Source organism: Otolemur garnettii, unplaced genomic scaffold (genome assembly GCF_000181295.1).
Source record: "Otolemur garnettii isolate 467f Iridium unplaced genomic scaffold, OtoGar3 scaffold00017, whole genome shotgun sequence".
Classification (NCBI taxonomy): Eukaryota; Metazoa; Chordata; class Mammalia; order Primates; family Galagidae; genus Otolemur; species Otolemur garnettii.
In genome coordinates this window covers 1,531,223-1,557,261 of record NW_003852412.1, presented here as the reverse complement: position 1 = coordinate 1,557,261, position 26,039 = coordinate 1,531,223, and the positions used below count along the sequence as shown (strand labels likewise).

The following is a 26,039-nucleotide window of genomic DNA, read 5'->3' as shown; positions in this document are numbered from 1 at the left end:
AAGATAGAAGTATCTCGTATGTATAAAGTTACAAAAAAAAAACCCTATAGTATGACTTCTTATATATAAAATCTAAAAACAGGCATATAAATAATTGGGAAGTACAATTATTAAGAAAAGCAAGGAATTGGCCGGCGCCTGTGGCTCAGTGAGTAGGGCACAGGCCCCATATACTGAGGGTGGCAGGTTCAAACCTGGCCCTAGCCGAACTGCAACAAAAGAAAAGCTGGGTGTTGTGGTGGGCGCCTGTAGTCCCAGCTACTCGGGAGGCTAAGGCAAGAGAATCACCTAAGCCCAGGAGTTGGAGGTTGCTGTGAGCTATGTGATGCCATGGCACTCTCACTCTACCCAGCGCGATAAAGTGAGACTCTGTCTCTACAAAAAAAAAAAAAAAAGAAAGAAAGAAAGAAAGAAAAGCAAGGAATTATTATAAATAATCACAATAGTAGTACCCCTAGGGGGAGGAAATGAAAAATATGATTAGAGTTGAACATTTGGGAATTTTCTTAGGAAAAAAATAAGGAAAAAAAGTTTCATGGTTAACTATATATCTCTCAAATCCATGTCCTTTATCTTCTATACCTGTATCTGTAATATTTCATAATGGTAATTGATGATCAGAGGCATGAAAATATCCAGGATTATTATTTAGAGTTAAGTAATATTTATAATCTATAGACTTAATTACTTGAAAATAGCAGAAAAAAATTTAATTACATTATGCAAAAAGCATTTTTGTTGCTTAACCCTCAGTTAAGAATTAAAATAAGGGCTCGGCACCCATAGCACAGTGGTTAAGGTGCCAGCCACATACACCGAGGGTGGTGGGTTTGAACTCGGCCCAGGGCAACTGAACAACAAGGACAACTGCAACAGAAACAATAGCCAGGTGTTGTGGTGGGCACTTGTAGTCCCAGCTACTTGGGAGGCTGAGGCAAGAGAATCGCTTAAGCTCAAGAGTTTGAGGTTGCTGTGAGCTGTGACGTCATGGCACTCTACCAAGGGTGACATAGTGAGACTTCGTCTCCAAAAAAAAAAAAAGTTAAAATAAGAAAACAATCCTATCCCTTTAATACTTTAATCCAGGTTTTCCTATATATGCTAGTTAGTAGGATAAAAAAGTACTATAAATGTAGCAAACATTTGTAGAAATGTACCAATAATTTATATCAGCTTTGCAGATATCCCACACTTACTTCCAAAGAACTAAAACAAAAATGTATGTTTGGGATGAACTTTCCCAGAAGAGTTTCAGCCACACGTACCAAAAGTACACGACATTCTTGGTGTCTGAAGGTCCTTGCAGTGGTCATCTGATTTGGTGTTTTTTAAAGAACAGGAACTATGATTAGAAGACCACTAATACCCTGAAACAATAACTTAAAATAATTATTCTGGCTTCCTCCATATTAAGTAAACCAGTTTTCAGTTTGCCATCAGGAAAAAAATTTTTCCTCAGGATATCTATTCTTGGGATCCATATAGTACTTCTTCTAAATGTTTAGGTTAATTTTCGATATTTCTAAAAGTAATTATACAGTAGATGATCATCTTTAATACATTCTAAGTTGGTGGCACTTAGGTGAATATATCCTACATTTTTTTGTTATGCCTTTGGTAAATATTTTTTACCTCTAGGATCCTGTACTTTGTACATAGTGTTTAATATTTCCATTGATTTATAGTAGTACTTAACTTGTTTTTTTATGTTTATTACATACTTAATTCGTTTCATGAAGGTATTTATAATTTTACTGTAGATAGAGAGGAAACTGATATTGTAGAAGGAAAATTGAGGAATTAAACTACTAATTTAATTATCTCATCAGTATCCATATTATCAAAATAGTTCTTCTTTTTCTATTATACTATTCAAATATTATTTGTTATTAACCTTAATTTATAATTTCAAATTTACTGGTAGAATTACATTTGCCTATAGTTTGCCTATCCGTGTAGGTTAAAGATATTTTACAAAATAAAATAAAAAGTGCTTGCTGTTTTAAATATTCATCTAGAAATAGGTTTTCTTGCTAAGATATATGTCAACTTCTAAAAGTACAATAAAAAGGAAATAAGTGTTCTGTCATGAAAACTAGATAGCTGGGCAGTCTATCTTTTCATTAGATAGAGCAGTGACGGCTGAAGTCACTATAATAACCAATAGTATAATACATTTCTGAAGTCACTATAATAACCAATAGTATAATCCATTTCATATGGTGTCATATTTAATATTCAGTCTAAATATTTTCTATTGATCAAAAATTAGACAACAGAGCATAAATGAAAGAAGAAAGTGTAAAGAAGTCAACATTCTGTCCCTTGGTCTTTGAATCTACATTACGTTAGGAATAGTATGGTTCAGTATTTAAAAGGTATTAGGAATAGTATGGTTCAGTATTTAAAAGGTATTAATATGTTGCTGTGCAAAATATACATTTTTATATAACAAGTTAACTTTTACATTTTAGGAATATGATACACCTTAAGTGAATGTGAAATTCATTGTTATGCATAGTTCTTTCTCAGTTATCTGTAAATGAAAATTTGTACTATTCTAAATAACAGTTGAGGAACTTCTACTTGTAAAATTATTTTCCTTTGGCAAAGTGGATGGAAAAGATTTGAAAAAAAACACACAAGTGCTGGCACAATGGACAAGAATGTTGGAAAAAATTTTTAAATGTTGGCATAGGAATTCTTTAAAAATTCTAACTTACTCACATGTGAAATGAAAAGTAAAAAAGCATCTGTCCTATTTTATGCACACTGACTAAATAAAAATGAACAATTATATTTAGCAAAGTTTAAAGCTCTTTAAATGAAGGTATTTTGTCTGACTGCTGGCGATCTTTATGTTATTTGTTCCACTGAATTAAAATATTATGTTTGAGTGCAGACATACTTTAAAAAGCAGAAATTATAGACAAAGGAGAACATTCTCTTTTCCAATTATGATGACCCTAGATGAAATATGAACATTTTGAGAGACTAAACACTAAACACTTCTAATGTACTTGAGAAGAAAACTTTGGCTCTTGGCCTCCTCTGTTACTCAGCCCATTTATTAGTGAAATATTTCAAGAACCTATGGACGTGTCTTACCATGGCATCTTTTGTTCTCCCCAAGGTGGAAGTATATCAATTAGGTCTTAAAGTATTACAAACATATATTTTTTAAAATTTTCTACATTTCATGTTTTTAATTCTACTACCAGATGTGGTTATATTTTCAAAGAAAACAAACAAGCTTAGAGCACTATGAAATTTTGTTTTGATTTCTGCAGAAATTAGTTTAAATCACAGGCCAAAATAACATTTTCAGATTGTTGTCTTAAGATGCTTTTATTGTGTCTTGCTGCTGGCAAAAACTATTTGGACCTCTTCTTCAGGTTTCACTAAAGCCACATGACTATATATTGGGAGAATAGATTGTTTTTCATGCATCAAATTATTAAAAACAAAGAATTTAACACATGGTTTCATAATTGTGACTGAAATAGTCCATAGAGTACCTAATTTCCTTTGATCCTTTATGTTGAACAGTTCAGGCCGTGGTACTTGCCTTGATAATGAGCCTCCCAAGCGTGACTTTCTTTATCCAGCTGTGGCCCCAGGTCAGGTGTATGATGCTGATGAGCAATGTCGTTTCCAGTATGGAGCAACATCCCGCCAATGTAAATACGGGGTAAGAAGTCTTAATCCTTATGTTTTAGTCATTCATATGTGTTCTTTGATGACACAAATGTTAAGAGAGAATTATGGTGAACATAGTTTACATTCAATAACATCATTAATTTAAATATAGCTTTTGACAGTGCACTTTTTCTGCCATTTATGTAATATTTCATTCTAAATGTTTGAATAATCCTAAATTAAGTAAGTTTAAAATTTCCTGTAAGGGATGCAGGTAGAATTTAACAAATTCTAATATGTTTATTCTTTAAATCTTAAGTTTATGATGCCAATTTTATCTTTAAAATGTTATGGCTTTAAAATCCTCACCACCTCTATTTCCTGGTATTCTTATAATTGGGCTACAGGGCCTTTTTTCATTGGCTAGGTGCCTTTACTTTAATTCATATTCACTAGCACTGAGTCATTTCATGTTGCTTCATCCACTGCCCACATCCAACACAACAACCAAGTGGGAACAAGATGACATTAACCCAAATAATGAAATAGGAAAACTGCCATGTTAAAAAAAAAATGTAGGCATCATAATTTACTTTGCACGCCTGCCTAAAAATGACAATGTGTGGCTTTCTCTCCCGTCTTCCTCCTTGCTCTTCCCTACTCTCTCTCTCTTCTCTTCCCCACTCTCTCCTTATCTCTCTCCCCTCTTTTCTCTTCTCTTTTCTCTCCTCCTTGGTGCTGCTCTGCAGCCTCCCTCCCCCCACCAATAAAGACCTTTCGTACCAAAAAAAAAAAAAAATGACAATGTGTGTATATCAGAAAATGTATAAAAATTCTTTTTAGGACTCATAAATATTTTAATGTGTAGTATAGGGACATGTTTATATTAGGAACACAAGTTAAGCATACTGAATGAAAAAATAGAATTTAAAATATTAAATTGTTTGCTAAAAATATTCAGGTTTAAAATACAAGTTTAGGGCAGCACCTGTGGCTCAGTGGGTAGGGCACTGGCCCCATATACTGAGGGTGGTGGGTTCAAACACAGCCCCGGCCAAGCTGCAACAACAACAACAAAAGTAGCCGGACATTGTGGCGGGTGCCTGTAGTCCCAGCTACTTGGGAGGCTGAGGCAAGAGAGTCACCTAAGCCCCAGGAATTGGAGGTTGCTGTGAGCCGTGACTTCACGGCACTCTACCGAGGGGGACAAAGTGAGACCTCTGTCTCTAAAATAAATAAAGAAAGAAAATATAAGTTTAAAGGACTGGTTTCTATTTTAATGCAATTAGTCTTTTAAATCTCTTTTTAAAAATAATAACAATAAAAGTAGTTAAGTGTTAAAGTAATTAAGACTAAACAACATACTCAGTGGATGGCACCAGTGAGTTCCTGTTCCTCTGTTCCTCTTGGGAACAGAACAAGGAGAAGTGATTTTTTTTTTTTTTTTTAACTCTCTGGTGGGATAAAAATACCAGAAAAGGAAAGTGATTTTTTTTTTTAAAGGATTGTAGTGAATATATGGATATGTAGAACCTTGGGTATAACTTTGGCCTTTCCTTTCTCTCTATAAAGAAACTTCTATTATTATTTCTATATGGTTCTAGTTTCTCTTGTTCTTAAGTTGTCTACCCATCAAAAAAGTCAGTCAAACTTTAATCACAGTTTTTGTGTATACTTGTAGATAAATAGGTTGAAATTAATGATCTAAATGTGGTTGGATATTTTCTGTTAAGTTATTCTCGCCTGTCTCTCATTTCTTTGTCAGCAAGTGAAGTAGTTAATCTACATTTTAGTTTTTCAATTGGCAACAAATTAATTTGGAAGTAAATAAATTAATAAAAGTTGACTTGATTCTCCTCATTATATCTATGTATCTCATTCAGTTCAGACCATTTGATTTGAAATAATATTAACAGTAGAAAGTCATATATTTTCCATTTATGTTCTTCATATTCTTTCAGATTCTTAATATGTTTACAAAGTCTTTTGTAATAGATATAAAACCTGAAAACTTAGGGAAAGACACTAGCATCTTACAAACCTATACAATTTCATGTATTTTATCATGAACCCTTTTCACTTTGATTTACAGTAAAATAATGGTTTCCCTTGACTTGTATACTGTATGAAAATGCTTATGCTATTTTTTTAAAGGTGCTGTATGTTGCTGGCAGAATTTATTGAATTGGAATAGAATTTTTATATCTATATCCCACCTCTTGAACTGAGAATTTAGTTTACACAATTGAAAACATTTAGATCCACACTGGGTTTTATCTACTGAATCTCTATAAAGTTTTAAACAATTCTAAATACTACATCAGTAAACAATAGTGGCTTTGAAGGTTGGAGTCCAGTCAGGTAAGCGAGGTTTGCTTCAGATGGTAGGTGAGGGGAAACACAAACCAGCCCTAACTTAATATCTGTCTAATTGAAGCATGCTGATGAAAAGTAAATACAATTGCTGTAGTCTTGGAGAGAACTCTGTAGCCTTTCGAGAGGGGATACTTCTGGTGTTAAAGAATCATGAAATGTTTCCTTTTTCAACTAGCAGGTCTCTAATGATGTCAGGTAAGATTTTAAAAGAACTATAGAATCACCCATAACTGCAGCAGTGATCAGCTTTCCGTTCTCCTACTTTGATCTTCACGTAGTGATTGCTGGGTTACCAATGATTACATCTGCAGTTATGAAAAATATTGCCTGAATTCTTGAGTATATTATGGGTATACATGTTAGTTACATTTGGGGTTTTATGTGAAAGTTTTCTATTCTATTTTACTTGAGGCAACATCCTTCACTATTATGTTTGTATATCTATTTTTATTTTCCATCTGTTCATAAATTCCAATTGAAATTGCGAGGAGATCGTAGTGGCTATAAATACAAAGAGCAAAACAGTACAGTACAACATACAGAGTAATATAGTTATATAATGTAGTAGTCTCTAAATAATATGTAGTTTCTGGTATTGAAATATTTATTTTTTTCAGCAATACTTCATACTCCAGACTAGATTGATAAAATCATAATTATTTTATAATATTTTATAGATGAGGAAACTAAAACTACAGAATGTGATTTACCTCTTCTGAGTTTTTTAAAAAAAGATTTAAATCTGTAATTACTCAGTAGAGTAATTATATTTTTAAAAAGTAGCAGATGTATTTTGCTTCAGAAGATACTTGTTACTGAGTTTTCATCAGGTAGTGTCTGTTACTAAAAATCTCAAAACTGCCCATCTTGTTCCAGTCTTTTCTGGGAAAAAGGTGATCAGGAGACATTATCTAAACTTACTTACTCTTCAGGGTAACACATTCTAAGGTGTCTGAAACCCTAAGTCTTGGATTTGAGTGGATTTTTATCTTCTTTCACCTTATATAAAGAGGTAGGACTTCTTCAAGGTAAGATGCAAGAACATTTAAGCAGCATGCAGAGCTATATTCCTATTAGGTCATCTAAAAATATCTCCTAGCTATGTTAGTAGATTTCTAAGGGGACTTGGACGATTCCTGGATAAAAAATATATTACAAATAAAACAGTATCAGTATGCCCAAGAAATGTTTCTTTCCCTAATTGAAATAGAAAACTCTTTCATATAAATCTCTGTAGAATCTATTGTATCACTTCTCTTCCACTTTCCATTAGTCACCTCTTTCTTATTAGAAAAGAATTAAAAGGCTGGGCGGCTGTAGCTCAGTGGTTAGGGCGCCAGCCACATACACTGGGGCTGGTGGATTCAAACCCGGCCCAGGGCTTGCTAAACAACAATGACAACTATAACAAAAGATAGCCAGGTGTTGTGGCAGGCGCCTGTAGTCCCAGCTGCTTGGGAGGCTGAGGCAAGAGAATTACTTAAGCCCAAGAGTTTGAGGTTGCTGTGAGCTGTGACGCTATGGCACGCTACTGAGGGCAACATAGTCAGACTCTGTCTCCAAAAAAAAAAGAATTGAAAAAACTGGATTAACAAAAAGCATATTTCGGCTCGGCACCTGTGGCTCAAGTGGCTAAGGCACCAGCCACATATACCTAAGGTGGTGGGTTTGAATCCCCAGCCCGGGCCCGTCAAACAACAATGATGGCTGCAACCAAAAAAATGGCCGGGCGTTGTGGCGGGCGCTTGTAGTCCCCGCTACTTGGGAGGCTGAGGCAGGAGACTCACTTGAGCCCAGGAGTTGGAGGTTGCTGTGAGCTGTGATGCCATAGCACTCTACCCAGGGAGATAGCTTGAGCCTCTGTCTAAAAAAAAACAAAAAACAAAAAACAAAAAGCATATTTCAGTAATAACAGTAAGATTAAATTTAGAATTCAAGGGCTATGGAGGATCTTTTGACTGCTTTCCAAGAGTATAGAATTAATTCAGGGCTCACCTTCAGACTTAGCTCTTCGTTTCTTTATTCTGTCACTTTAAATCATACCCTAAGTACTGTTTTCGCATACACTACTAAAAGGTTCAGTGCAGGATAATAATATCCAGTACATAATTTACCTTTAACCATCAAGAGATGATTATTCATCCACAGGTACATTTAAGGCCACAAACCAGAGAAATTTCATTGATGTAGCATTGTTTAATTTATGGGCAGGATGGACGCAGTGGCTCAGACCTGTAATCCCAGCACTCTGGGAGGCCCAAGTGGGTGGATTGGCTGAGCTCAAGAGTTCGAGACCAGCCTGTGCAAAAGTGAGACCCCATATCTCTACTAAGAACAGAAAAATTAGCTGGGTGTTGTGGCAGGTGCTTATAGTCCCAGCTACTGGGGAGGCTGAGGCAAAAGAATTGCTTGAACCCAAGAATTAGAAGTTGCTGTGAGCTATGACGCTATGTCACTCTACTGAGGGTGACAAAGTGAGACTCTGTCTCAAAAAATAAATAAATAAATACAAATAAAACATTAAAAAATTTCTGGGCTATTTTTATTATTAATGAAGTTTGTCACTGTTTACATAGACTAAGAGTTAGGCCATAGATAATAGTGCATTGTTATTGCTTATTTTAATGTAGAACTGAATAATACTTTATCAATAAACCATATATTCTGAACTATATATGGGAACATATGATCTAATACATGGTTTCACAAACAATATTTTTAAAGAAATATTTTAGATAGAAAGTCTGTTCACTGTAAACTATTACCTATGACTTCAAATTGACCATTGATAATTTTACTCAGTTTTGTACACTTTTTTTCAGCAAAGAGTAACTAAATTGTTCTTATAAACTTCAGATGGTGAGAGGATATGGCAGGCATGCTAAGTTCATTTCATTTGCCTGCAAATGGCAGACATTCATATTCACATCTATGAATATCTGTCATCCATAATAATATTATTGTATAGCTGATAATTCTGGTACTGTTTTTAAGAGAATCTGAGCCATTTTTACTTTTGGGAGCATACTGATATATTGCAAGAGAATCATGTTGACTCAATCTCAATCTTCAGTCTGAGGTCAAATGCCAGTTTCTCTTCAGAGAGGTCTCTATCTGATTGTTCTCTATAGCAACACTTTTCCTAAGCACTCTTTTTAACATTATGTTTATTATGTTTATTTCCCTCAAAGCAATTATTAAAATCTATAATAATTTTTCTCATTTTATTATCATTAATTATTTAAATGTGATCTTCCAGATGAGGCCTTCTCTGACAACCTTACCTTAAATTATACATATACATGCACATATGCATACCCCCACACAAATTCCCAACATTTTCCTTGCTTGATTTTTTTCCCCTTGACATTTATCACATTCTGACATATTATAAATTTTGCTTGATAATCTTGCTTATTGCTATCTTCTTCACTAGAATCTGTTTTCCTAGGGAACATATTTTTTTCTGTTTCTGATTCACTGCTATATTGCCAGAGCCCCTAGAACAATGCCTGTCTCATGGAGGAACTCAATAAATACTTGTTGAATAAATGGACTGATGATTGTGATGGGGTTATAACTTCTATGAGGGGAAGGATTCCACCTGACTTGTGTATGGCTATTTGTATAGTGAGTAGCTCAATGCCTGGCTCAGTAAATACTTGATAAATAGGTAAGTGGGGGAGAGGAACTTTATGAAGACCCTGTGGTTGTGTATTTATTTGAAGAACTGAGAGAAGGCCAGTGCGGCTGATGCGCTCAAACAAACACCACATAAATGAAACAGGAGAAGAAGGTGGGAACTATGTACCTTATAGGCCATGTTAAAAATTCTAGTTTTTTATCTTAAAGCAGTGTAAACTATTATGAATTTTAAATGAGTGAGACCAAGAGAGTTTATTGATGTTAAAAAAAAAATCACAGAATTTCTAATGCACATTATGTCTTAGGAAATAAATTTAATTCTGTAATCTGGCAAAACCATGTTAGGAAATTAAAGGCTTTTGTAAAGTGACTGTGTCTTCCTCTTTTCCCTTTACTCTTCCCCTCCAAACACACTCTACACAGAGTACTGAAGGAGCTCTGCTACTGATGATATTTCAGTGTAGCAGTGTCCTTGATTTTCTAGGGAAATGTAAATTAATTCTTTTGATACTAGAGAATGCTGTACTGTAACTCTGAAATGAGCTGAATGGAGGGAGGTATTTGTTTGTAAAGGTATTCAGGATCTATAATTTTGACTTTAAGATTGCAGAGTGTCAGTGTGTTGTGGTAGAAATATAAAAGAACATATAAAAAGAAAATATGACATAACTTTAGAAACCTTAAGATTTCTCATTAACTTATGATCTTTCCAGGGGGTACTTGTAGCAGTGCTACATTTTACGTATAGATCATCAAATTTGAAAGTTTTCTTTTCTCCATTCCTCAGTTAAATGATTAATGATAAAATAATCTTCTACAAATGGGTGGGTACCATATTCATTCCTAACTTTAAGTAATGAGAGGATTTTAGAATTTAATATTAGAAATTAAAGATAAAAGGAGCAAATATATATTTATATTTATTAATTTATACAGCCAAGAAATGTCATTCAAAATACTGAAATCTTCATATTATCTTATCTAAAAAAATCTTCTCAATGGACCAATTTATTATCAAAGGTTATTTGGTTAAGCATAGAATAAAGATATGAGATAGTATAATTATTTTCTTATTATGTTATTATGATAGTAATGCTGCCATCAAATTATGTCTACCTGAAGTATTGCTCTTTGCAGTCAGGGTAGCTGCTAGAAACAAGATAGCTGAGTTCTCTCATCAGGGTATCCTCACCCTGGAGAGTACTTACTTTAGATAAAGATGGACATATTTTATCTCTCAGAGTTTAGTTTTTAATGTTTTCATGCATACTTCCCTTTGTTTATTATTTTATACAACCAAGTAAATATGATTTAAGTCAACATTGCATTACCATTGGGAATAATTCTTTTATATAATTCTATTTTGACTCTATTAGCTTTTTAGGATACTGTTAGCAATACTTTTTAAGAGATACAGATAGCTTGGAAGACAATAGCAGTGAAATGTGGAGGATAAGGGAAGTTTAAAGAAAATGAGTTTGAGTAACCTATAGAAAAGAAAGCTAAGGCTCGGCTCCTGTGGCTCAAGCAGTTTGAATCCAGCCCGGACCTGCCAAACAACAATGACGACTGCAACCAAAAAATAGCCGGGTGTTGTGGCAGGCGCCTGTGGTCCCAGCTACTTGGGAGGTGGAGGCAGGGGAATCGCTTGAGCCCAGGAATTGGAGGTTGCTGTGAGCTGTGATGCCACAGCACTCTACCCAGGGGGACAGCTTGAAGCTCTGTCTAAAAAAAAAAAAGAAAAGAAAACTAAATGTTGGCCTCAAAACTATCTTATGGTTTTGGAACACTTATTATATTCTGATTGCTGGTAGCAAATTGTTCTTCTTCCCCACCAAAAGCATTAAAAGAAACCCCACAGTGGTGTTAATTTTTACAGCTGGAAGGCTGTAGATTAGGTATTAGGAAGAATTTCAAGTAATTAAATATTGGAATTCTAAATTGGGAAAGATTATAGAATCATTTTCCTTGAAGATAGTAAGGTAGTATATTCTACAGTGTGGTTTAGTACAGACTTAGAGAATAAAAGGTTTAGAAGTAGAAAAGCACTTCAATATTTTTTTGGAGTCCAAAATATATAATATATTATATCATTATATTATACATTATTATATATTTATTATAATATATATTAATATTATATATATGTCTATACATAGACACGATATACATATATGTATTTGTCAGGCATATACTAACAAGAAGTTTATCTGATTTTTATTTTCCCTAAATTCCAACCCAAACTTGGGTCCAAATTCACTTCTATCCTTAAATATCAGTAGTTTTTACCACATTTGCTTCTTTGAAATTTCCTTTCCTGTTTTAGCCATTTATTAATTTTTTTAAACCTTTCAGATTGGTCATTAGTTATATACATTGAATTTCTAGACTAGGAGTTCTTGTATTTGTTTTTTGCCTTTCTATCTTTTCCACTTAAATTACCCACATAACAGGCTCTAACTATTTAAGGAAGAAATAAGGACACATTATCCTCTTTCTTCAGGAGGCCACTAAACACCTGGAACTAGGCCATAAGGTCACCATATGTTGGTTTTCAATTTTCCTTTGTGCGATCAAATGATAAGTAACCTTTCTAATCACTGATGCTCCCTCCTGACCTTCCCAGGCTCTGTTCTTTCACTTTACCTTCAAGATCCTTTATTGCAAGCAGCTGTGGAGAGGTGTTACTGATAGGGTAATGAGGACAAAGAGAAAGTTTCATATTCAGAATCAAGGAGTCAATGTGGCATACGGTTTAGGGTTTCCCAAGGACAAAAAATTAGTCATACCTCTTTTTTGGTCTTTAAAGTTTTTTAAAAAATGTTTTTAAAAACCCAAATCTATCGAGCATTAAAGACACTATTTTCTCTTCATATGCTGCTTTATTTTAATCCGGTGGTTCTCAGTCTTCCTAATGCCATGGGCCTTTAATACAGTTCCTGAGGGTCGTGACCCACACTTTAAGAACTGCTGTTTTAATCATATAATAATTGTAAAATGTCTTCACACTTTTATGATGTCACATTCCCTCTTGTGTAAACTAATTTTAATTTTCCTACATAAATGAAAGGGCTTCTCTTCTTAGTTTTTAGTGGGTTTTAAATAGTTAACTTGAAAAAGATGAAAACATTAAAAAAGATAAATTTTCTTTTTTTATTTTTTTCTTCTGTAAAGATTGCTCCTTCCGAAAGGAAAGATAAATTCTAATCTCTTTTATTGTACTAAAAGGGTGTTTGTAAAATATAAAGTTATTCTATTCTGATCAAAAGAGCCCTAGTTCACTTCTTTACAAAGTTATCAGGCAAACTACAAGGTTCAGCATTTAAGTTCATGAACTCATCCTAGAAAAAGTGCTGCATACCTCATAACTAGACTATTGACTACCTTAGAAGTACTCCCTTGGCCATCTGGTGACCATAGTGATATTCAGCGATGAGATTTATAGCACTTTTTCTAGGATGAGTTCATGAACTTAGTTGTCAAACCATGTATAACAACAGCTCTGATGGCCATTCCAGAAGTTTCAAAATTGCTTTGAAGGTTGTATTAGGCACTGATATCAGTGCATAGCTTCCTAACGGGATACTTTGAGGGTGACCATAGTGATATACAGAAATGAGATATGTAGCACTTTTTCTAGGACAAGTTTGCAAATGTAATTGTCCAACCTCATATTTTATATTAGATAATTACTATAAAATTCTATTTTCCTTTTTTACTTCTTAAATTTGTTTTTATTTGTATATATTCATGGTCATTTTCTTTTTTTTTCTTTTTTTAATTAATTAATTTTTTTGTACACAGAGTTTCCCTTTATCACCCATGGTAGAGTGCCATGGCATCACACAGCTCACAGCAACCTCCAACTCCTGGGCTTAGGCGATTCTCTTGCCTCAGCCTCACAAGTAGCTGGGACTACAGGCACCTACCACAACACCTGGCTATTTTTTTGTAGCAGTTTAGCTGGGGCAGGGTTTGAACCTGCCACCTTCCATATATGAGGCCAGCACCCTACCCGCTCAGCCATGGGTGCCGCCCCATGGTCATTTTCTTAATGTATCTTTATTATCACTGTATTTGAAAATAGTGTCATTCATCTGAAAAATCAAAAAAACTGGAAATCTGGGAATTGTACTAAAATTTTAAATAAATAGTGATATTTTCAAATATCTTATTTCTTGGAAGACTGTGGGGAATGAGAATACTTTTGTGAAATACATAAACAGTATCTTTTTAAAATCCAAGTACAAGTGGTGATGTTTCAATAATAATAATTCAGAAGTTTCAATAATAATAATGTGTAACTTAATGCCTTAATGCCTAAGGTGTGATATTGAGTAAGTTCTGAATGAGTATATAATAGTTGTCATTTGGAAATATTATCCTTTAAAATAAAGGCAAAGGAGAAAAGGGTATTGTGATTATTCAGTGATATTTTATATTATATTAGAATACAAATAAACCTTTACTAATTAGCCTTAATTGATCAGAGATATTATTCAACTCTGTTACATTAAAGAGAAATGGGTAAGTAGCTTTAATTGCATGGAGATATCTTAGGCATTGATATCAGACAGAGCTTAATCAAATCTGGATTCAGTTAGAATTGAAACAAATTGCTAAATTTTTCTGAACCTAAAATTTCTCATACTTTCTAAGAAGATGGACAAGATTATTAAACAAGATATAAATATGAATATGCCTCACACAGTAGTTGACAGTATACCTTGAAAAAGTTATTAGTTTCTTTCTTTTCTTCCCGCCTACAACATCCCTGCTAAGTTGTCATGAAGTGTGTGCTGGTGTATCCACATTGGGGGGGATTCAGTTTTAGTTTCCTCATTGTTCAGCTCTGACCTTTGGATTTTTCTTCTATAAAGAAAAGGAACCCAAAATCTACTTCCCCTAGCTTTTGTCCATTGGTTGAACTAGCTAGGTTAACACTCATATTTTTTCCTTAGACTTCCTAAAGTCTAGGAAGACAGTTGCCGTTTCAAAAATATGGCAAACAGTAAACATAAACACTTCTTCAGGTATGGAAATGAAAATGCTAGCTAAAATAAAGCTAATAATACAATGAAATTTAGTCCATTTAACTACATGTATTTTATGTGATAAGTGATAAGTGACACTATGTGATAAGTGACGCAGAACAATTGAAGAATTGGAGAATGACCCCAGTATAATGCTTGTCTTGTTCTTTCACAATTGTTCACATCATTAGTATATTAATGATTTGAAGCTATCGGGCAAACTTTTTCAATAGAGAGTTTTTTCTGTTTCATTCACTTCTGTATCTGCTGTCAATTTTAAGATTAAGATTTTTGAATAAAGTATCTTGAGCACTTGTTACTTTAGATAGAGATTTTCTAGGTGCTTTTGGGAAAGATCTTTGTAACCTGACTAAAGAGTATATTCTCCTAATATATGCTTATAGAGGAGTATAGTCCTTTTCAGTAGTACAATTTTGATTGCGTAGTTTTGTCTTTAGGCTTCTTTTACTTTTGTTTAATGTAAGATTTTGCCCTAATTAAGGTCATAAAAGATCAGGCGTTATCATCCAGGACCATAGATAAAAAATTTTCATAATCTCTGTATCAATCTCTTTTAGCAGTTCTTTGTTTTTATGGACATAATTTTCTTAGAATATCGGTAGATTTGTGATGCATGAGACAAAGTTTTAAAGCTGCTAAATATTACTCCTAGTGCTTTTTAAATATTTAACTAAAAGAATATATTTAAGAAGATAAACTGAAAACCATCTCCTATAGAAAAAAATGAATAAAATAACATAATCTTCTCTTAGACACCAAAGCTTTGAAAACAAGGAAAGTGGATTTTGTAATAAATTGAATTATAAAAAGAGGACAGTTTTATGTTGATGTTATGATCCATGATGCATTCTTTTTTCACCCTAATGTTTTATTTCTCTTCTCACTCACAAATTCTCCAAATGGAGTTTATAATTTTTTTTTTTTTTGAGACAGTCTCACATGTCATCCTTAGTAGAGTGCTGTGGTGTCACAACTCACAGCAACCTCAAACTCTTGGGCTTCAGTGATTCTCTTGCCTCAGCCTCCCAAGTAGCTGTGACCACAGGCATCCGCCACAACACCCAGCTATTTTTTTGTTGTAGTTGTTGTTGTTTAGCAGACCCGGGCCAGGTTCGAACCCACCAGCCCCGGTGTATGTGGCCTGTGCCCTAGCTGCTGAGCTACAGGAGCTGAGCCAACAGTTTATAATTTTTTAACGATTTTAAAGCCTCATAGATATTATAGGTCTCCTCTCTGCTGTGGGGGAGATACTTTAAAGAGGGAATCAAAAAATACCCTCAGTTTGTTTTTCTCTGTGAGGTATTCTATTTATAGGACTAGTTACTTAGTGATTTCAATAGTTTACTGACTTATTTCTGAATTGTGTTTATGTTTCATGAGTTCTTATAATTGTGTTTTGAGTATTAAAAGGTCAGATGGGAAATAAAAGCAAAGGGATTAAATGTTATATATGAACTTATTTTTGCATGTCCAGATTATCATATTTGTTATAAATATACATCATAAACTAAATAGTTCTAATTTAAATTTAAAACTTGTAACATTAGTAATGATGATTGTTGATGATCATTTATAAAGACAAACTGAAAATTTTGAATATTTTCTTCAACAGTAAGCTTTTGAAGATAATATTGAACAGTTTTAGAATCTAATAGATTAATATAATATGAAAAAAATGAAGTATTTTATATTGTTAATAATAGAATAAGTATTATAATTCTCCTGTGTTGAGGTACAATAGTGAAAAATTGTAACAAAGGAGATAAGATAGTGCCAAATAACATCCAAAACATGCCTTTTATAGGCAGCATTTGTTCAAAGCCACAGTTCCTCTCATGGAGGTGGGCTACACTGATAGACTGAGAATAACATTCCTAGATTGTTCTTAGACATACATGAACTTTAGAATTTATTCCAAAATATAAGTCAGATTTATTTAAGTTCACATATTATAATGAATTCCAGCTTATTTCCATGATCTTTCTTCTTTTTTCTATTTTAAAATTGTCTTTAAATATTACAGTAGGTCTAGGAAGTTGTTTACCTGGCATCACTTTATTAGTAATTGGTAAGTTTATGATATGGTATATTCTTGAGTGTAATAAACATATATTTTCTTTCTACGTATTTATTATTCTCCCTACTAATTTATATTAATTTTATATTAATAAAATTTCTGCACACGATTGGAAAAAATCCTAATCAATATTAAGAGCTGAGATATGCTTTGCCCACTAAAATAAGAATATCAAGATAAATGTTTAAATGATTTTGCAAAATAGGTAACCAATCTTCATAAGACTGTCCTCCAGAATCCTCATCTCTCATGCTTGAGCAGCAGCAGGAGACATAAAGTCTCCTTTGAAAGTAGTTCTGAAGGACTGTATATTTTTAGAAAGAATTGCACATGATTTTAGTCTCTATTTCTGATCAACTTGCTTTTGCCTTCTTTCCTAGGAAGTGTGTAGAGAGCTCTGGTGCCTCAGCAAAAGCAACCGCTGTGTCACTAACAGTATTCCAGCAGCTGAGGGGACTCTATGTCAAACTGGAAATATTGAAAAGGGGGTAAGCTCAAAAGATTTACTAGCTATTTGATATGTATACTAATCTGATACATTTCTGGTACTAATATTCAACCAGTAGGATCTCTTATATTAATTTTAAATGTTCTTAAAAATAATAAATTCCTAGTTGAAGGGCTTGTTTTATGTTGGTATCTGCAAATATGCATTATTTACAAAATTATAGTTGGTAACTATTTCTTGGATCAATTTCACCTTTATGTATGTTATATTGGTACCCCCCAAATCCGACAACAATGTATAATCTGCTTAGTCATATAATATAGTCTAGTTTTTTTCTGGCAAATAATTCCCAGGAAAATTATGTGACCCCAAAAGAGACTATAACAATAGTCTTAACTCAAGTCACTTTTAAATTACAGTATGAGAGAAAGGACTAATAGTAGAAAAAAAATTAAGTTAATATATTGAGCATAGAAATTAGAACTAAATAATTTTACTTTTATCAGTCTAATTTTCAAAATATCATGGTTAAGAATTGTTTAAACAAGCTGGGCGTAGTCATGTAGTGCCAGCTACTCAGAGGGCTAAGGTGAGAGGATTGCTTGAGTGTAGGCATTTGAATCAAACCTAGGCAACATACAGAGCAAGACCCTGTCTCTTAAAAAAAAATAAAATTCTTTAACCAAATAGCCAACAGGAATCATTTGTATGCTACTCCTGAAATTCCCTAGGAGTTGCTATATATGTAAAGAAAATTTTAGAATGTATTGCTATGGACTGAATCATCATCTGTTCTCAGTTCTGACTTCTTCCATGTTAGCTGGGCTAGTTTCAACAAGGATTTCACTGAATTTCAGCTTGCAATCTAATGTTTAAATAAAAATAATGAAAGCTTTTGGGCAGCTGTCACAGTTTATTAATCCTTGCTGACGGCTTCATTCAGGACCCATGACCTAGTACCATCTTGATGGCTTTTCCATGCTGAGTTTGGAAATGTTGGTAAATTATGCTAAATATATGAATTGATAGGGTCATTTAAAAAGGATTAAGGATCTTTTTTTCAGATTTTGTAAGTAGCCAATAAAAATACAGAGAAATTTACGCACTACCAAAAATTCCTTCTGTTTTTTTCACTGAAGTAATAGGAAATACTAGGAACTGCATTCTTGAAACTCTTCATTGTTTGTTTTGGAACCAGTCATTCTTGTCAATGACAAGGAGCAATTTACATCAGTCTGTACTTAGTAGAAATGCACAACTATAAGCACAGAAAGTCATAGTGAGAATCTGTTTCCTTATTTGCCATTGATTGATTATTATTGTTGTGATCTACTCCATGGTCCATGTTTTCTATTTGCCTGAATACTGCTACTATATCACTAAGCCTGTTAGCTCTTTTTGTCTTACTTCATATTTTAACCAAAAGCATAAAGAATTCATTCTTTTAAATCCCTCAGCGGTCTCCCAAAGCATTCTATAAATTACATAAACACTACAAATAAGTAAACTATGAGTAGTGGCAGAGTACACATAGTTCAACTCCACCAGTCATTTATATGGTAAACTAATATTTAACATCATATCATTTATGCTTAATAGCAGGACTCTCAAATGTCTTTATTTTTAAAATTTCTTTATTTGGAGACAGGGCCTCTAGTGCAATGGCATAATCATAGCTCACTGCAGCTTCAAACTTCTGGGCTCAGGTGATCTTCCTGAGCCTGTCTTAGCCTCCCAAGTAGCTAGGACTACTGGCACATGCCACCATGCCCAGCTAATTTTTTCACTTGATTATAGAGACAAAGTCTTTGCTGTGTTTTCCAAGCTGATCTCAAACTCCTGGCCTCAAGTGATCCTCCCACCTTAGCCTCCCAAAGTGCTGGGATTACAGGCCTCAGCCACTTTTCCTAGCCAAATATCATATCTTATAGCTATATGCACATATTTAATAGAGAGGACATATTTCTTGGAAATTACAATTTGAGGCATACTTAGAAAATACTTTCTTAAATCATATTAAAGTGAGCAATGTTGATTTAAATTTAGATAAGAAAATAGAGGGTAAATATAATTACTTCAAAGCATAAATAAAAATAAGCACAGATAGGAAAAAGTAAATAAAATGGCACAAAATATATTTGATTTCTATAGATTCACATTCTTTACATTAATGGTTGTGTCCTTTTTGATCCCTAAATCCTTGCTTTAAATAGCCTATAGAATCCTAATATATATATAGAATCCTAATATATATATAGGATATATATATATATTTGAAAGAATTTGAAATTGAAATTAGAAATACTGTAGTATTTGAAAGAATTAGAAATACTGTAGTTTAAAGAGCCCCTTGCCTGCCACTAATCCTGTCTTTGGGCCTTTGCCAGCTCTACCATTGTAGGTCCATGAAAAACTTTTTAAAGAACCTTTTGAATGTAGCAAAGTTTGTATATCATGAGGTCATTTATATTCACAACATGAATGTGCACTATCTTATGTGGGTAGAACATTGAGCTAATAATATACGATTGTGTGACAACTGGTAAAATAGTGATCGTATTCTCACTGTCAGTATTCTCAAAAAAAAGAAAAAAACTTTTAAAGAGTGACTATCATAAGGTCCATATATTGGATATCATCATCTAAAATTAAACTACAAAATAAATCTTAGTAGTTCTTCCAGAGACATGAAAAAGAGTTTTAGGAATGATACTAACAAGTCTTTGAATGAATGAAAAAACAAATACAAATGCAGACTTCTAGAAAGGAAATGGAGAAAGCACTAAACAATTGTCAAAATATCCCTATCAGTAACTTTGAATTTATGAAGATGCTTTCAGAGAACTAAATCAATCTGCATTTTTAAGGGGGAAAAAAACCCTCCTGAAGAATTAAGCGCATGAACTAAACACATCTTAATTTATTTTTTATGTATCCTTTACTATCTTTATCACATTATCACCTGTATAAATTGTTGTTGCTGTTAATTTCTTTCATTTTTTTTTCTTTAAGAGAGAAACATGTTTATTGTTACCAGTTGCAGATTTTACACTTAGGGCTGTATCATCTGGAAATTAAACCACAGCTCAGAATTTTGACCCAAAGCAAAACAGCTATTTAAAGAGCCAGTGACAATATTAAGTGGGATTTTCAATTTATCTGGTCAACTTTGTGTGGTTCGTCTGTATATTTGCTATCTAAAAATAGTTGACATCCCTAGTAACAATGATGACAATGATAATGAATATTTAATAATTACTTATACTATTCCAGGCATATATTGCTAAGTGTTTTACAACAATTCTTCTGTTTAATATTAACAAAAATACTGTGACATGGGTACTGTTTTAATTCCATTTTACAGATGGGAAAAGTAAGAATTGAGAGCCCAAGATTACACAGCAATTTAATGGCATAGCAGAGTTGAAATTGTTGCCCCACTATATTGCCTCTAATTTTTTTTTTTTTTTAGAGACAGAGTCTCACTTTATTGCCTGTGGTAGAGTGCTCTAGCATCACAGCTCATAGCAACCTCCAACTCCAGGGCTTAGGCGATTCTCTTGCTTCAGCCTCCCGAGTAGCTGGGACTACAGGCACCTGCCACAACACCCGGCTATTTTTTTGTTGCAGTTTGGCCAGGGTTGGGCTTGAACCCACCACCCGCAGTATATGGGGCTAGCGCCCCACTCACTAAGCCACAGGCGCTGCCCTACCTCTAATTTTTTTTTTTTTTTTTTTCTGAGACAGAGTGTCACTCTGTTGCTCAGACTAAACTGCTCTGGCATGAGCCTAGCTCACAACAACCTCAAACTTCTGGAAGCAATCCTCCTGCCTCAGCCTCCCAAGTAGGTGGGTCTTCAGGTACCTCCCACAACAGCTGGCTAATTTTTCTATTTTTAGTAGAAACAGGTTTCAAATTCTTGAGCTCGAGTGATCCTCCCTCCTTGGCCTCCCAAAGTGCTAGGATTATAGGCATGAGCCACCAACCCTGGCCACTGCCTCTAACTTTATCTTCAGATGAGAAATCTTGCAGAGAAAAAAGCAATTTCTCATCACAGGATCACTAACCCTGATGTACATGGTGACGGTGTATTTTACCCTTTAGGACTGAACAGATTTTTAATCTCTAACAGTGTCTATCACAGTAAGAAAGTAATGTGGGTAGAACATTGAGCTAATTATATATTATTGTGTGACAACTGGTAAAATAGTGAATCTCTATTTTAAAATGAGAGGAAACCAATTTCTATATCTTTCACAGGGATATTGTACAGGTAGAATAAGGCAATGCCTCACTGAGCTGTTTGTGGGCTTCCTTTAGAGGGAAGGTGCTATATGTTACTAGAGTATCATTACTATTTTTCATCATTTTTTGCCAGCCTTCGATGATGGTGGGCAAAAAATTCTTTGCAGACTGTCCTAACTGGCAATAGAGAGTATAAACATGAGTCTTTGTCTCAGAGACATGAGTGGACTATCCATGACCTCTGATCTTAACTCTGAATTTTAAAACTATTCTCATCAGAAGGAACAAGAAAGAACCTGCACCCTGTCTAGCCAGAAGAATAAAACCAAAGCTGCTCATAATTTTCTGTACAAAGCTTTTTAAAAAGGAAGGGGGTAGAAATACTGCTCAATGATAGCATAGACATATCCAAAGGATTGAATCCGTGATGATCTCGTCAAACTCTGGCTGCAAAAGATATGGGATCCCTGCCCAGGGGCACAGTTCCACAAATGTTCCATGTAAGTATGGGAACTGTTCCATGCACATTTAGCAGATGGAGTAGGAAATATGGCCAAAAAATTAAAAACTGATCTTTGCGTGAGTCCTGGGGGGTCTGACATCGCTATTACAGCCATTGGATGCTTGCCTGAATAAGCCATTCACGGATTGAATAAGAACCATATGGTCTGAATGGATGTGCTCAGGGACAGTAGCATTAACCAAGGAGGAAATCTAATGAGCCCAGACAGTGTGTTGGTACTGTGTGTCCATGGGTCAGTCTCCTACAAATCAATCAATATTAACTTTCAGCCAGAGAGCTTCCTTTGGATATAGCATCAGCAATCTATTCTTTGGAACAGAATCACAGAGGTGCCATACTTGAAATAGTAAATAAGGATTTAGACTGTGAAATCTTCAATAGTGTTGGCATTGTTACCAAACAGGATATTAAGCATAATCAAAACCCAATCCTTGTAATCCCTGTTGGTAACCACAAAGAAAGTTTCAAATACTTGGCTTATTACAAAAAAAAAAAAAAATGATTTAATGATTCTACAAGACCCAATTAGAGATATAGTTCAGCATTCAGGTTTACATATAAGTGACATTGATTTGATTTCTAATATCTTTGCATGGGAAACATACAGCTGGATTAGAATAGGATTATTAAATGCCTTCTAAAACTCTGAATACATATGATGGGACATTTGCAGCCTTAGATCTTAATTCACTTAGGGTAGAATATATGTTTTGACTGGGTCCCAAACTATAAACACAGGAAGTGAAGAAGGAATAGTTCTTCCAGTTGCTCTAGAAATTTAAATAGGATAGAATAACAAGTTCTGATTTAGAATTTAAGCTGAAGTATAGTTTTAGCCTTCCCACACCTGCACAGTGGAAAGATAAGGCTTTTAATAGTGTTGTGCTCCATGCCTTAGCTCTTCAGATTTGGGAAGAATGTTCTGTATTGAATCAATATCACTTCCTTTAAAATTAAAGAATTTCCTTAGAGGTCTCTCATTCCAGATGCTGGCTGGACCAGTGCTGGCTATTAAAAGATAGGCACAATTACATCCTAAAATGGCTCTAGTTAAAAAAAAATATATATGCATATATACATACGTATGCATATATATATTTTTACTTATATATATATAAACATTGATATACTTACCTTGAAATATCCTTTGTTGAAATCTGCTAAATTCTCAAAGTTAGATTGTTTGGTTTATAATATTTATGTATCTTGCTTAAAGACAGTCCCCTCACGTAGACCATGAAATGTAATAGTCTTAATAGCAGAAGATATTGTTTAATAATAGTGTTTCTGGAGAAGGCTTATAAAGCTTCCCTGCAATAAACCATCTTTCTAGATAGCTTAGTTTAAAACATATTTATTTAATTTAGAAGGAATGCAAAAAGCAAGAATGAACAATATGAGATTTTATTCTTGGAATGTGATAGTTTCACTTCCTTCACCTTGGTTGGTTAAACACACCCAATAGCAAAAGGAAGGCCAAATTTGCTTAATTTATCTGGATGATTTAGGCTGAACTAACAAGATTATTATTTAGAATAATCTAAAATCACTAAGTTGGATATAACCTTTGAGAATAAAGATTAGAAACCGCTTTGTGACCACATATTTAAGTTTCCTAGTTTAAGAAATAAGGTAAAATTGTATCCTTCTGGAAATAAACTTCTACAGGTACAGTAACAAAATATAAGAAAGAATAAAAATAGGTGACACAACCCTTAGGATTTATATACTTCAAGTTGCTTTATGGTCTAAATATTCTACTCATGATTTACACATATTAAAATATTAATATATGTTGATTAATGTAGTCATCTGGAAGAGTAGCTCAAATCCCTTGATCCATATAAATCTCTATTATTAAGTTAACATTTTTTTCTTAAAATAATTTACTACATCAAGATATTTACTATTATTAAAGGAAAGAAGTAGCAAGAATGCCAGAGATCCCTTTTGTAAAATACAAAGGTGGAAAACAAAACAAAATACAGAAGAATATTTCTGCCAGAGACCAAAATTAAATAAGTTGTTTAACTTTTAACTTCTTTGAACTTATGTATACATTGGGCTAACTTTTAAAGTTGTCCTAATCCAGGGGGCGACGCCTGTGGCTCAGTGAGTAGGGCGCCAGTCCCATATAAGGAGAGTGGCGAGTTCAAACCCAGGCCCAGCCAAACTGCAACAAAAAAATAGCCAGGTGTTGTGGGGGCGCCTGTAGTCCCTGCTACTTGAAGGCTGAGGCAAGAAAATTGCCTAAGCCCCCAAACTGGAGGTTGCTGTGAGCGGTGTGACACCATGGCACTCTACTGAGGACTGTCTCTAAAAAAATAAATAAATAAATAAAGTTGTCCTAATCCAAACCATATCGAAATAGAGAACTAAAATTAGTACCCGTTTTACAGGTAGAGAAAGAAAAGAAAAGAAAGCAACTGACTTACTTTGGACCAAAGATATTGCTAGAATGAGAACTGAGGTTTGTGACAGTTTCCTACAGACTGAAGTTGTTAATGTGTTAACTGGTTAACTAATTGTTAACTAGCATCAAACTAGAGCCTAGTCTCCTGTCACCTGCTAGATGACTAATTACATTATTATTATGAATTCTTTACCCATTAATATTTGTTATTCAACTTTCTGATATAATTGTTTAATACATTATAGCCCCATGGAATAGATAGAACCAAGGCATGAATTCATGTAGTAAAAGGCTGTGTAGACATTAATGATGAGAACTGAGTAGCATTTTACAAAGTGACTATCATATTTATCTTTTACTTTAAGAATAGTTTTAAAAACAAGGCAAAAGAATTTATGTTGACTTCTCTCATATGCTTTTTGTGAACATTCTAGAAACATGTATAGTAATATTATTAAAATACCCTGGAACCTACATCTTTCAGTATTCTTGTGGCTCTTAATTTCTTTATCCCTTCAAAAATGAAAAACTGAAATATTTTCACTACAAATCACGGGTATACTGAAGAAGTCTGAAATAACATGTATGTATAGCTGAGTGAAGTTTCTTTCTTTTATTTTTTAATAGAGTTGAGGTCTCCCTATAGTTCCAAGGCTGCTCTGGAATGTCTGGCCCCATGCGATCTTCCCACTTCAGCTGTTCTTTTTCTTTTAAATTGTTACTGTGATTTTATATTTTAAGTAGTAAAAGCAACCTAGTAAAAAATATTAGAACATCCTTTAATGTCTTCAAATATATAATCCTATACCTCCAATTTATTTTTTTCCCATGGATTTTTGTATTTTTTGGACAGATAATCCCTTTTCTACTCTTAAATAACCTTAGGCAAGTCAACTTCTTCAGGTTCTGGTTTCCTCATCTGAAAAAATGAAATGCTTAAACTACGTGAATTCTAAAGTCGCTGTAGATACGACTTTGTGATTATATAAAATAAATGTAAAAATCAAGCTTTACTGTCATTTGAAATGAATAACGCTAAGTTTCCAACTTGAAAAAAGAGGCAAACTTTAATATTTGTTTTCTAAATGTCAGTTTCCATTAACTGCAAATGTTAATTGCCGGCCAGGACCACACTGCTCAGTTACTTGCATGGCAAGATAGGTGCTGCATAAATACTCTTATACACAGATATTTGGACTAACAAAAACACAAAATGAGCAGCTTTTGTATAGGTGGAGATTGCAGTGTTGCAGCTTTTGTACAGGTGGAGATCTAATATAATTGGCATATCATAAAATTGTTGGTCTTTAAGACCGACTAGGTAAGTCTTAAATTGTCAGCTGGAACAGCTTCTCCCTCTCAGTAATACATTATCAACAACCCTGATCCAACCCTCGATACCATATTATTGCTTTAGCTAACTCCTTCTTCTTTGTCACTTGTACAAATGATTTTTTTTCTTCATGGAAATTTTCATCGTCTGAAACCATATTCTTTCATAAAGACCCAATTTCATCAGACTTAGGGGCAGAATGTTTTTCGTTATGGCCAACTATATTTTGACTTCCTCTTGACTAATTTTTTTTCTTTCTTTCTTTCTTTTTTTTTTTTTTTTTTT

General features: G+C 33.9%; 1 protein-coding gene across 1 annotated transcript in view; it reads left to right on the top strand.

Moving 5' to 3' along the window:
* ADAMTS6 (ADAM metallopeptidase with thrombospondin type 1 motif 6) overlaps positions 1-26,039 on the top strand; it is a 366,007-nt gene that overhangs the window by 228,441 nt on the left and 111,527 nt on the right. The window contains exons 11-12 of the mRNA XM_003785868.1: positions 3,550-3,691; positions 17,172-17,279. Of these exons, the coding sequence (XP_003785916.1) occupies positions 3,550-3,691; positions 17,172-17,279 (250 nt within the window). The remainder of the gene's footprint in view (positions 1-3,549; positions 3,692-17,171; positions 17,280-26,039) is intronic.